The sequence below is a fragment of the Rhinoraja longicauda genome, chromosome 14 (genome assembly GCF_053455715.1).
Source record: "Rhinoraja longicauda isolate Sanriku21f chromosome 14, sRhiLon1.1, whole genome shotgun sequence".
In the NCBI taxonomy this organism is placed as follows: domain Eukaryota; kingdom Metazoa; phylum Chordata; class Chondrichthyes; order Rajiformes; family Arhynchobatidae; genus Rhinoraja; species Rhinoraja longicauda.
In genome coordinates, this window is record NC_135966.1 from 30,035,803 (window position 1) to 30,048,052 (window position 12,250).

At 38.4% G+C, this 12,250-nt stretch overlaps 1 protein-coding gene across 8 annotated transcripts in view; it reads right to left on the reverse strand.

The window, feature by feature from the left end:
- Positions 1 to 12,250, reverse strand: part of LOC144600162 (histone-lysine N-methyltransferase, H3 lysine-36 specific-like) — a 131,170-nt gene that overhangs the window by 34,720 nt on the left and 84,200 nt on the right. For 6 of the 8 annotated variants that reach the window (XM_078411631.1, XM_078411629.1, XM_078411627.1 and 3 more), the window contains 6 exons: positions 10,962 to 11,162; positions 9,851 to 10,030; positions 6,130 to 6,286; positions 5,603 to 5,808; positions 3,726 to 3,838; positions 172 to 441 (listed from right to left, as the gene is read on the reverse strand). In XM_078411631.1, coding sequence (XP_078267757.1) covers positions 172 to 441; positions 3,726 to 3,838; positions 5,603 to 5,808; positions 6,130 to 6,286; positions 9,851 to 10,030; positions 10,962 to 11,162 — 1,127 coding nt within the window. The remainder of the gene's footprint in view (positions 1 to 171; positions 442 to 3,725; positions 3,839 to 5,602; positions 5,809 to 6,129; positions 6,287 to 9,850; positions 10,031 to 10,961; positions 11,163 to 12,250) is intronic. The other 2 variants (XM_078411634.1, XM_078411632.1) reach the window with 2 other exon arrangements.

Genomic DNA, 12,250 nt, shown 5'->3' on the forward strand with positions numbered 1-12,250 from the left:
AGCAATAAGTGAGTGCTACCGTGGACTCTATTTCTCAATTTAAAGAGGCAAGGCATAAAATACTGAAGCATTTTATGTCTTATAACAGTTAGTTCTCCCCGAATGATAACATTATAGTTTGATTTCTAATTGCTTTCAATATTTAGGTCGCAGTGAAGGAACACATCTCACCTTCTTAATGTTATATTTTGCAAGTAAACCCCATCCTCGCCCTGGAGTTCTTAAAATTTCCACTTCAGGATACTGCCGTTTGGTGAAGCACTGGTTCTGACATTTTTCACCTGCAGGACAGACGGCTGGATGGCATTCATACATTAACATTCTATTCAGACATTCAGAATCTACCCCACAGGGATTCTCATCAGTTGGCTTACAATTACATCGTGGAATCTCGGAGAGATCAGCAGTGTAGATCTGAGCTTTACCCACGGCCTTGTTTACCTTGACAGAAAAGCAGATGGTTAAACCTTGAGGTTTATTTGAATATCTCTTCACAATTCTTACTGAAATTGTAAAATATTGGAATTTCAATGCATTATTTGTTCTTTCAAGAAATCACGGCAACACATAAAAATAATGCATACAATTATTCCATCAAACAAAAAATTCAGCTCAACACATTTACTTTTCAAGGAGCACCGGTCATGACATCTTTACTTGGTTAGATCATAATCTCATCAATTACTATCAATTCACCCATCACATATTTGGGATTTTTAACCATTTTATTCAGTACATATTTCTAATTACTTTTATAGATTAACCTGAGGTCTGTGTTTTTTCTTGACCCCAGGCGTTAACAAAAGCAATGTGACACCAGACTTTGACGTGCTTTGGCCATTAATTAATATACAATGAAAAATCTTTACAACAGGTTGTCATGGTAATTCTCAAGCTCAGCTATCTTTCAAATAGCAGCAAACTGGAGGTTTAGAAATTCAGCAGCACAGCACTGTTTTTTAAAGTTTTACTAGAATTCAAACTGATATGTTTCTGAGTGTTAATATGTTCCTTAGCTAAATTGTGCCAGTCTGGAAATATCTCCAGCTACTTGCAAAAATAATACAATTTCTTCATCTGATGACCACTGAATAACATTCTTTGTGCAAAGCTTATTTTGAGCTTTAACCGGAAGTTACTTCATGTGATTCCAAAGTTACCCTTTGGCAATTTGAGAACATTCAGGTTTTAATAGGACTGCCATCTCGATAGTAGCAGGATTCAAAAGTTGCCTCTTCTGCCAAGTACTGGGGACTGCTTTGAACAGATCTCCAACACATAATTTATCTGCATTCCTTTTGGTTGCCGTACATGGATCACCCACTGTTTCCTGCACCCAACCCCGCACCTCTGCCCTTGATTCCCCAGTTACCAATTCACAACACTCTTCCAGGTCCTGGCTGACACTGCACCCTGACCTTCAACTCTTAAGAGTTACCAACCCCACACCACTGAAGCTGTTCCCTTCATTCACAAGCCTTTCTACAACTGCCCTGAGCATAAAGGAAGTCATGAAAGGGTTATTACATAATAATCATATGCTGCATTTATTTTTATCATCTTTAGAAATTATAAAACTTCTCACTCCTTAAAGTCTGCCTTCAAAAAGGCAACTAGTGAAAACCAAGGTAAATAATGGTCAACTAAATGTTCAAGGTCCCTCAAGATTGAGGAGGAATTGCTTGCACTCTGGTTTTGTGTATTCTGACATGGCTCATGAGGCCAATGCGAGAACCTTTTGACTGCTTACTCAGGGCTTCTTTATGCTTCCAACACATAGAATTCAGGTTGTCAATACCATTCCAAATTTTCCTTCTCCATTTTGAACCCTTGTTAGCCAGACCGGATTAGCATGGATGTTGCCTTTTTTCCCCCCCAAGATGTTTGAGCCCATCCTACAATCTTTTCTTCTGGCTGCCTGCAACACAGCTTGGAATAATGTGCCCATTTGAGGGATATGGTTACAAGCAAGCAAGCGACAAGGCCTGCCCAACACAGGTGAATGAAGTGCAACGTGAATTCAGTTCTGGGGATATTGGCCTGGGAAAGAACAATGGCATTGTTTCACTTATCCTAGTTAATTTAAAGGATGTTATAGAGATAATTACTGGCATCTGTCTAGTTGCTAGTGCCTTGAATTAAATGATGCAGGTGATGCAGGCCTCAGAAGTATGTAGGACAGAGATTGCAGCTGCCCAGTACACCACAAATTTTGTGCCATGTCTAAGTACTATATCTTCAAACACCAAGACAAGATTTTTAAATAATGTTCCATCAGGTGGAATTTATGCACCATTTGCAGAGCTAAGTTTTAAGGTCGTGGTATCATGAGCGGAAAGAATAATACTTGCAGTTACAATTAAGCACCTGGAAGGAAATAACATGTAAACATTGAAAGTAAAAGAGATATTTAGGAGTACATGAATGGAATTGAAAGAATTAAGGACCAAATCCATGTTCAAATGCTCCAAACCAACCAAAAGAATAACAGTTTCACTCCCAGGGCAACATCCTCAACATTAAGGCTTTGATCACGTTCACCAAGTTGAGCATACAAATGGATTACATTTCCTGAGAGACGCTCCAAGTTATGTCCTCTGCTGGTGTTCAGACACATAATACATGTGTAGAACTTATATAAATGAGGATCTTCTATAATGAACCACTGTTCTATGAGTTAAGAGGTCTAATAGTCTGATTAAAATTTCAAAGGACCAAAAGTAAAGCCAGTTGAATATCAATGTAATCTTATGAAACTAATTGCACAACTATTAAAAAAAGTTTATTTATTCACAAAATGCTGGAGTAACTCAGCAGGTCAGGCAGCATCTCGGGAGAGAAGGAATGGGTGACGTTTCGGGTCGAGACCCTTCTTCAGACTGTTCCAGCATCTGCAGTTATTTTCTTATATTAAAAAGAGTTTGTATGCGGTGAATGGAATCCAATGTGCTGTGATATATTGAATTGATGACAACAATCTACATTTTATAACCTCAATTATAACAGTGTGACCAATAAAAATAGGTTGTGCAAGGTTAAAATATCACTAACCTGACAATTAGGTCACTGACCTAACCTAAAATATCACTAACCTACCAGATAATGATACACACACAGCCCATGCCATTTCAAAAGATTCATTTCAGGTAGCAATCAGGACTCTTATTTGAGACACGTGGAAAAGTTATAAGTATAAAAATACTTTGGACAATACTATGCAGTCTCTGAAGCAACTCAGCAAAAAATGCTGCAAAGCAGACACATGTTGCAGGCAAGAATAAGAAGATCTATAACTTTAAATATTTTTAAGTTTCCTTTTCAAACTCTATGTCCACCTGCTTTTGGCTACCCATGTCCTCTAGACTAAATGTTCCAATAGTACATTAAACCTCAGTGCCTTTATCTATGGACCGATTCTCTGCCAGTTCCGCTAAATTTGACACCGAGTTCAGGTGAAGGTCAAGACTTATTTTTTAAAATGAAACCTGGAACTAAAATGGCTTAGAAATTGTGGCAACAAGCTTGACACTCCAAAATCATCCCATATTAAATCTGAGGTATGGATATGCCAGTGAACATAATTTTTCTGATAAATGTACTGCAACATTTTACAATCTACACCAGCAATGTATGTACAAGTTGTATAGCTTTTATCATTCTGACTATGCTTGATGTCATGTAGTGCATTGCATCAAGATATTCTCAGAACAGCTAAAAATTAATACCTTGATATGTTTGTATGGTGGTGGTTTTTTCTCATTCCGTCTGTCCTCTTGTGCCTGTTTCGTCTCTCTTTGGGCTTTCAGCTCCTCAAATCTTTCCGCTGCTTCTTGTAGTGCTATTGAGAAGCCAGTGTAAAATATCAGACATATTGACAGTTACAATATTTGTAAAGATCATAACAATATCCTATCATCTTCAGATAACTTATATACCTCCTTAATTAACAAGAGGAAGGAGGTGGCAGATCGAGGAGGGATGTGTGGGTGAGTCTAGTAAAAATTTGGGTGATGCTACTTTTCTTTTCTATTTCACAATAAACCTGGATGGATCAGGCCTTTCGTAGAAGTAAATTAGCAAACAAAGCTGAAAAATAATTCTGAAGACTTTTAACTAAATATAATAATTACTTGTATAGTATGGTTCTGGGTTGTAACATAGAGGGTGCTCTTCATTCAAATGCTAGCAATTCTCCCTGTCTGGACGTAGAGAATGAGGGTCCAAATATTCAATTGATTTTTTTGTATCATTGAAAGGCTAACAAAACAGGAAGATGGCTTTAAGAGGTCATAGACAATAGAATTAATGTTAATATGGTTGCTTAATCACATTTTGGAAAGTTGAGCTTAAAATACTTGTTTACTTCAAGAAAACAATTGTCCAGTATAATAATTGTACTCTTAAACTATTAATAATAAAAGCCGTAGAAAATTCTACTGAATTTTCTTGCCATATTTTAAGACCATATTTATTATTTCAAATTAAGATTCCAATGTCCATAACTGTTTCCTGAATAGACATGAGAAACTTGAGCAATGCCATAAGATACTGACGAAGGAGAGAATGACAGCAAAAAGTAGTACCAACTACCTTTGGCATAAATGGGAAGCTTTAAAACTATACCACCAAATACCCATTTACACTAATCGAACATTCATCTCCGGTCAGGTTGCAAGCTCTAAAAAACATTTATTTTGCTCAATAGATTCAGAATCCAATTTTACTGACAATTAAAACCCATGTATTCATAATCATACTTTATTAGCCAAGTATGTTTTGTAAAATACAAAGAATGTAATTTGCCATACAATCATGACAATAAAAAGCAACAGGACACACAAAATACATTTTAACATGAACATCCACAACAGTGACTCCTCCACATTCCTCACTGTGATGGAAGGCGAAAAAAAGTTCAATCTCTCCCTTCTGTGTCCTCTAGCAGTCGGGGCCCTCTAACCTTCCGTTGACGGGACGATCTTGACTCCCGTTGCCGGCGGCAGGCCTTCCTCGTCAGGACGATCAAGCTACTGCATCGGGGGGGGGGGGGGATGACGACGACACCTCAGCTCCCCGGCGATCTACCCCGGGTCGAACGTCATGCGGCTTGGAGCTCCCAACCAGTCTCAACCCGAGACTGCAAGCTCCTTGATGTTAAAGTCCGCAGGCCGCGTTGGAGGTCAATCCAGGCAGGGAATCGCACGCTCAGATGGTAAGTCCATGGACCGCAGGGACTGAAAGTCAGTCCCAGGCAAGGCCTCCTGCTCTACGACAGAGCGACCGGAGACACGATTCGGAAAACAATCACATCTCCGGCAAGGTAAGAGATTGAAAAAAAGTTTCCCCCGACCCCCCACATAAAACAAACCAGAGAACATTAGCACCATCTTTAAAAGCTTACCAAAAATACCAAAAAAAACTACGAAAAAGACAGACAGATTGTAGGTGAGGCAGCCTCCTAGTGGTGGATGATAACTTACAACAAGCAACAAAGAACTTTCCCTGATGCCAAATGCTGGATGGGAAAGTTCTATGAATCTAAATGCTGATACAAATGAATTGACATACAAATTCTCAAATGTTCCTGCAATTTACACATTACCTTTTTTAAAGACAGTGTTGAGACCTTTACATTTTTTGTCTTTACTCCCTTTGTCCCCTTCCATATACGAGAACACTCGTGCCTGGTAGGTCCAGAAGTAATCATTGGAGCCAAAAAAGCGGACAGGAAACTCGCCAATTTCATGTTTCATCTTTTGGATATTTGTCGGTACATTTTTCGGATGACAAACTTCAGCAGGCCACCACCTGACAGAGAAGGCATAAAATGCACTGTAACTAAATGATGCAAGGTTTGTGATTCATGATCCAAAAACTGTATATGTAAACATGCATTCACCTGTACCAAAAATATTACATTATAGGTATTTCAATGTTGTTTTAACACAGAAATGATATTCAGTACTATTGTATATTCAAATGGCATCTACTATAGCATTCTCCTAATATTAGGTTTATATGTGGCTCATATGTTTTTCTTTTAGCTAAAATGATACTGCTTTATGGAGGCTTTTTTTTTGTGCTTGTTTTATTGCAAACCATACTGTTAAAGATTTTTTCAAGACTGACCTGTATCGACCAAGTTTTACCCAGATGATGTCCTTATAGTGTGGCTTTTTGCCAGCCTTACAATCATTACAGTACCATTTTCCTTTTGGCATCTCAATATTCAGGCACTCGCGGTGAAATGCAGCAGGACATGACTCACAGCAAAGCAAGCTGCCACCTGATAAACAAACCAATGTATTTACAATATACGTGTCCAAGTTGGATAAGAAGAAATGACAAATACTGATAAACAAGATAACCTGTTCCTTACAGAAATAACTTCAACTAAAAACTCCAGACAACCAAATTAGGTTAGATTCCGGCAATGCTGACTAAATGAAAAGATGTAAAGTGAAGCAACGTATCAATAGATATATTTCATTTAGTTTAGTTTAGAGATACAGCGTGTAAACAGGTCCTTTGGCCCACTGAGTCCATGGTGACCATCGATTACCGGTAGACTGGTTCTATGTCCTATACACAATGGGGGCAATTTACAGAAGCCAATTAACCTACAAACTTGCACATCTTTAGAATGCGGGAGGAAACTGCACCACCCGGAGAAAATCCACATGATCACAGGGAGAACATACAAACTCTGCAGTTTTGGAGGATTGAACCCGGGCCTAATATGGTTTAATTAAATACATCAAGTTGTAGTTTAGTCTTGGAAATAAAGCAGAAGAAAATCCCAATGCCAAGCTCTGGTAAACGGATCAAATAAAAGGACATCTATGGACTATTCCACACCAAAAAAATGGTTCTAACAAATTTCATTGTAAATTGTAAAAAAACATTTACTCAGTGGTTTGCTAACAAAAAGAGTGAGGTGTCGAGCATGGAAGTGCTGTAGGGCAAGGCAAAAAAACATAGAAAAAAGGAACCATACGATCATCTGAGAAGGGAGAATAGATCGGGTCGATGCAGTCTCTTGCCCAGAGTAGGGAAATCAAGAACCAGAGGACATAGGTTTAAGGTGAGGGAGGAAAGATTTAATAGGAACCTGAGGGGTAATTTTTTCACGCAAGAGTGGTAGGTGTATGGAAAGAGCTGCCGGAGGAGGTAGTTGAGGCAGGTACTATCACAACGTTTAAGAAACATTTAGACAGGTAAATGGATAGGACAGGTTTAGAGGAATATGGGCCAAATCCAGGCAGGTGGGACTACTGTAGATGGGACACTTTGGCCGAGTTGGGCCAAAGGGCCTGTTTCCAAGCTGTAAGACTCTATGACTCTATGGGAAAGCTCATGTGGAACAAAGAATGCAAGTACAATTGCAATTCAACCCTGAAAGGAAAAGCATAAACAAAAGAAGTTGGTCATTAGCCCCATTGTACCTGATCTGTCATTCAATAATATAATAGCAATCTTTATCTCAACACCTCTTTCCTGTTCCTACTCCATCTCTCTTAACATTTGAGGTTAATCGATCTGTTTTGAATTCAGTGACCGAGCTTCCACAGTCAGCATGGATAGAGAATTCCAAAGATTCACTTCTGGCATGAATAAGAAATGTCTTCTCATCTCAGTTCTGAATGTCTGTACTCTTATTTTGAGAGGATGACCCATGGTTCACGACACCTAACCCAAGCATCATGCCTGCATCCAATCAAGGGAAACATTATCCTTGTATCTTTCAATGAGATCACCTCTCATCCTTCCAACTCCACAAAGTTTAGGCTTAGTTTGCTTAATTCTTTCCCAACAGTAAACCCTCCTATTCCTGAAATTAATTTGCTGAATGTTTGTTATGTTCTCTTTCTCTCGAGGATATCCTTCCTTGAGCAGGGAGACCCGACCTGTGCATATTTCAAATGCCCATAAGGCATTTTCACTCATACACAAATTCCTTCCCAAAACAATTGCCAACATATTACTTGCCTTCATGAAGCTTTGCTGGTACCTTTATGCCAACTAAAGATTTGTGTACAATTACACCCAAGTCCCTCTCAACACCAGCACTTTTCAATCTGACACATCTTAAAGAATATTCTACTTTTCTCCTTTTTTCTTCCAAATATGAAAACGTCACATTTTTCCACACCGTAATTGTAGCATCCTCCTTACAATATACTTCCACCCAGTTTTGCAGAAAATATTGCACTTGAGCAGCTCATTCAAATCACTGAAATAAATTCTACCAGCTGGGGTCCCAGCATCGCTGGCGTATCTTGCAATTTGGGAGGTGGCATCAGAAGCCGGGGCAGTGCCGTCCGGTCCGCGTGCTAAAACCAAAATCCGTTATAAAGGAGTCCGTTAAAATGAGGGTTGACTGTATCCCCTACTATGACAGCCCTATCAATATCCCAGCATAATTCCCGTTGAATATTTGGGAGCCTATAGTATATTCCAAATATGGTGATCATCCCCTTTCATTTCTCAACTCCACCCAGCCTCATTGATGACTCTTCAGTAATGTCTCTTGGAATAATTAGATGTGGTTCCCTTTAATCAATAAAGCAGGATCCCCTCTTTTACTTCCACGTCTCTCAAGTGTAGCACCTGGAACATTAAGCTGCCAGCCTTGTCCTGCCCTTAGCCAGGTTTCTGTAATGACTATAATGTCTTAATCGCACTTACTTATCCACTGTTTGAATTTTTGTCTGTCAGGCCTCTAGCACTGAATTAAATACAATTGGAGACAACCACCTGTAGTACTTTACAGTGCATGCCGACATGTAGCCTAGGACCTGTTGCATGCAGGCAGAGATACCTCAAGCAAACCAGACATGTATATTCAGAACCTTTCAGGTACAGATAAGCTAGCCTAGAGTGGATTCCAGTCTTTCTTCTGTGTTTGTCCACCGGTGGACGATGTCTGTTCTTCACTTTGAGTTAATTTCATCCCCTTATAAATACATATATTAGTCACCATTTTCTAGTCCAACTGAACAATTTGATTATTCAAGGAGAATTAAGCCAAGAATTTCTGTTATTTGGTGACATTTCAAAACCCACAGCACTCATGATTTAAGTTCCTCATGCCTCAGGGACAAATCTTCAGCATCAAGTTGCTGAACCTTCACGATCTAATGTGATTAGATTTTCAGTATAATGGCTAGGATACTGCAATAGGATGGTGCTATGCCAATTAATTACAAGAGCACATGAAGTCAGAACTTCCACGTCCCCTTAGATTCAGATTGTCACTCCCTGTTTAAACAGCCAAACTTTAACATGTAGGAAAAAATGGGAAGTAAAATAAAGAATAAACGCAGCTGTTACTGTAGAAAATAAAAGAAGGCTGATTTAAGATACTAAAACAGGAAATACTGAAATTAGTTATAATGCAAATAAATAGTTTGCCACCTTTGAATGAATACACCTGCTTATTTCAAATGTTATTTTCTTGGTGGGGATTGCAGTTGTTTTTAGCAATTTTAATGTAAAATGCTTGTTGCACTGACATGCATAATGCACAAGATTCTTCTGTAATTTTAATGGAAGTATCAATCCTGTTACATAGACAACATATAAAATCCTGAGGGTCTTGACAGGGTGAATGTGAAGAGGATATTTCCTCTTGCAAAGGCTTTAGAAGTCTACAATAAAATCATCTGTGACCTTTATTAAATCATGTACTCTTGCTCCTAATTCATGTTTGTAAAATATTAGAAAAGGAACTGTATCAATTTGCACATGAATAATGAAAAGATCCAAGAACATTTGGAAAAGCGAACTCAACACGGGTAGAAAAACGAGGCCCAGAAGTACAAAACATTTACTTCCAGTTTTATCTTACCTTCCGAGCATACAAAGCACCAGCTGACATTGACATGCCCATGATGCCTGCAGCCCCTCCTTGCAGTAAAGTGGTTAGTACAGATGATACTATTTGAAGCCAGGACAACACATCCAGCTGCCAGACAATTATCACTGGGATGATAAGCAACAGGACAGCGTACACAGCGCATCATTCGACCTGACATACAAAATATGAACAGAAATCACCAATATTAGTCAAGAGTGTTTAATTGTCATATGCACAAGCAACAGAACAATGTCATTCTATCTTGCTGTTGCTTAACAGGTCCATCAACGCAATAACATATAAATTAGAGTATAAATGTTAGAACACAGTATTAGATAATACTTGATGCTGCTGAAAGCAAGATTTTAGTGTCTTAAAAATCATATAGCATGGAAACAGGCCCTGGACCCACCAAGTCCACGCCGACCAACGATCACCCATTCACAATAGTTCTATATATTATCCCACTTTCTCATCCACTGCCCTACACACCAGGGGCAATTTACAGCAGACAATTAACCTGCTAACATTCACGTCTTTTGAATGTGGGAGGAAGCAGAGCACCAGGAGAAAACTCATGCGGTCACTGGGAGAATATGTAAACTCCAAAGACAGACTAGAGATCAGATATGAGGCAATAACTCCCCCAGCTGTTGCATTGTGCCACCTCTTTCATTTTCGTTTGACAATAAGCTCAACTGGTCTTGATATTTATTTTTAACCTATTCAAACTTGATACTATATATTCTGTTTCTGTAATAACTTCCATCATTTTCATTTGCCCTAACAAGTTACAGCATTACCACAGCTATGCATTCGTCACTTCATATATTTAATAGAGCAACAATATATATTTATGCAGTGGCAAGATAGTAGAAAATTCAAAAATGCTTTCCAGAGGCATTATTTGACAGTGTTGGAAGGGTATAAAATATTAAGTAACTCAGGATTTAACCATTGATCAAAGAAAATGTAACAGTTCAAATCTTGACGCTAGAGACGCAACAAATCTTTTTTCACAAGTTTTAAAGATACAATGACTTTTACTATTACTTTGTCCAAATTTATTCTATCTGTAAAGATTAATTTCTTTATTTGGTACCTTTGGTTGCTCTCGGATTGGAAGGGTTGCAGGCATAACAAGATAGACAGACATGGATTGAGCATCTGAATCCTTTGTTTTGCAGTACAGTGGGGGGGTATTTCTTAATGCATTCCATGTGATAAAACTTTCCACAGAATGGCATAAGACATCGCTTCACATCTTTCTCGTTTTCTTTACATACAAAGCAAGTGTGAATACCTGGCAAAAACAAACAGAATTGTCACCTTTTGAGATACAAGAAATTGTAGATGCTGGAATCTAACACAAAAAAACATCTACCAGTCCCTGTCTCATTCCTTCTTTGTCTTCTTTAGATTGGCAATCATCCCTCTCCACTCTCTGTCCTAATGCAGGGTCTTGCCCCAAAATGTCAACAATTTGTCCTTATTCCTCCACTCCCCAAAATGCTGCTTGATCCACTGAGTTCCTCGAGCAGTTATTCCTTGCTATCACTTTTTGAAATGTTTGGAGAATATGTTAAATTAGAGGATCATCCAATATGTCAGAAATCTTCACTTGCCAAGATAATTCTGTATGACAATAATGACCTTGTCATTAATGCCATCGTCTACTTGTGCTTAATTTTCTTTTTGCCTAAGTTCCCAACTTCTATTTACAAAAAACTCCACCTGAAATAAATATTATTTGTGTTTTTCTTGAAAGTAAACCTTTTCTTAAATGAAACAATCATAGTACGGAGAACTGAAATACAAGAAACTAAAAGTGCTTAATGCAAAACAGAGAACATGGCTTCTCAGAAAAAATGCACTCTGGTATTTAATAATAAAACTTTGCTTTTATAATAACCAGTCAAAACAATAAATATCTTATTACTTTTGATTTACTTTGACAGATCTGCAAATCATCAACTAGCTTACAAGAGGCACCCGCTATATTATTTTTGATGATTTCATTTTGACATCTAGAGTATGTGAACACTTAAGGCTAAACAAATCTTCAATTCCTGCACTCATTGTTTTCTGAAGTTGGTGGAGGAGGAAAGTTGTGGCTTCTGAAGAATGAGGACTATCAGCATACAGAACAATGGAACACTGGAGGATTGAGGTGGAAAGAACAGGGATCGGCTTTCTGAGGACCAGAATTATTTGGGGAGGGGGTGGAGAGGGAGAATCTTAGGGCAACTTAAAGATCTTGATCCCAGGAGCAAGATCAATTTGTGATTCACTACTCCATTGGCAGGGATGCACCCAGAATGATCAAAAACAAATAAACAATTTACTTTACAGGGATCGCAGTTGGATGTTGTGACAGTAACAACATGGTTT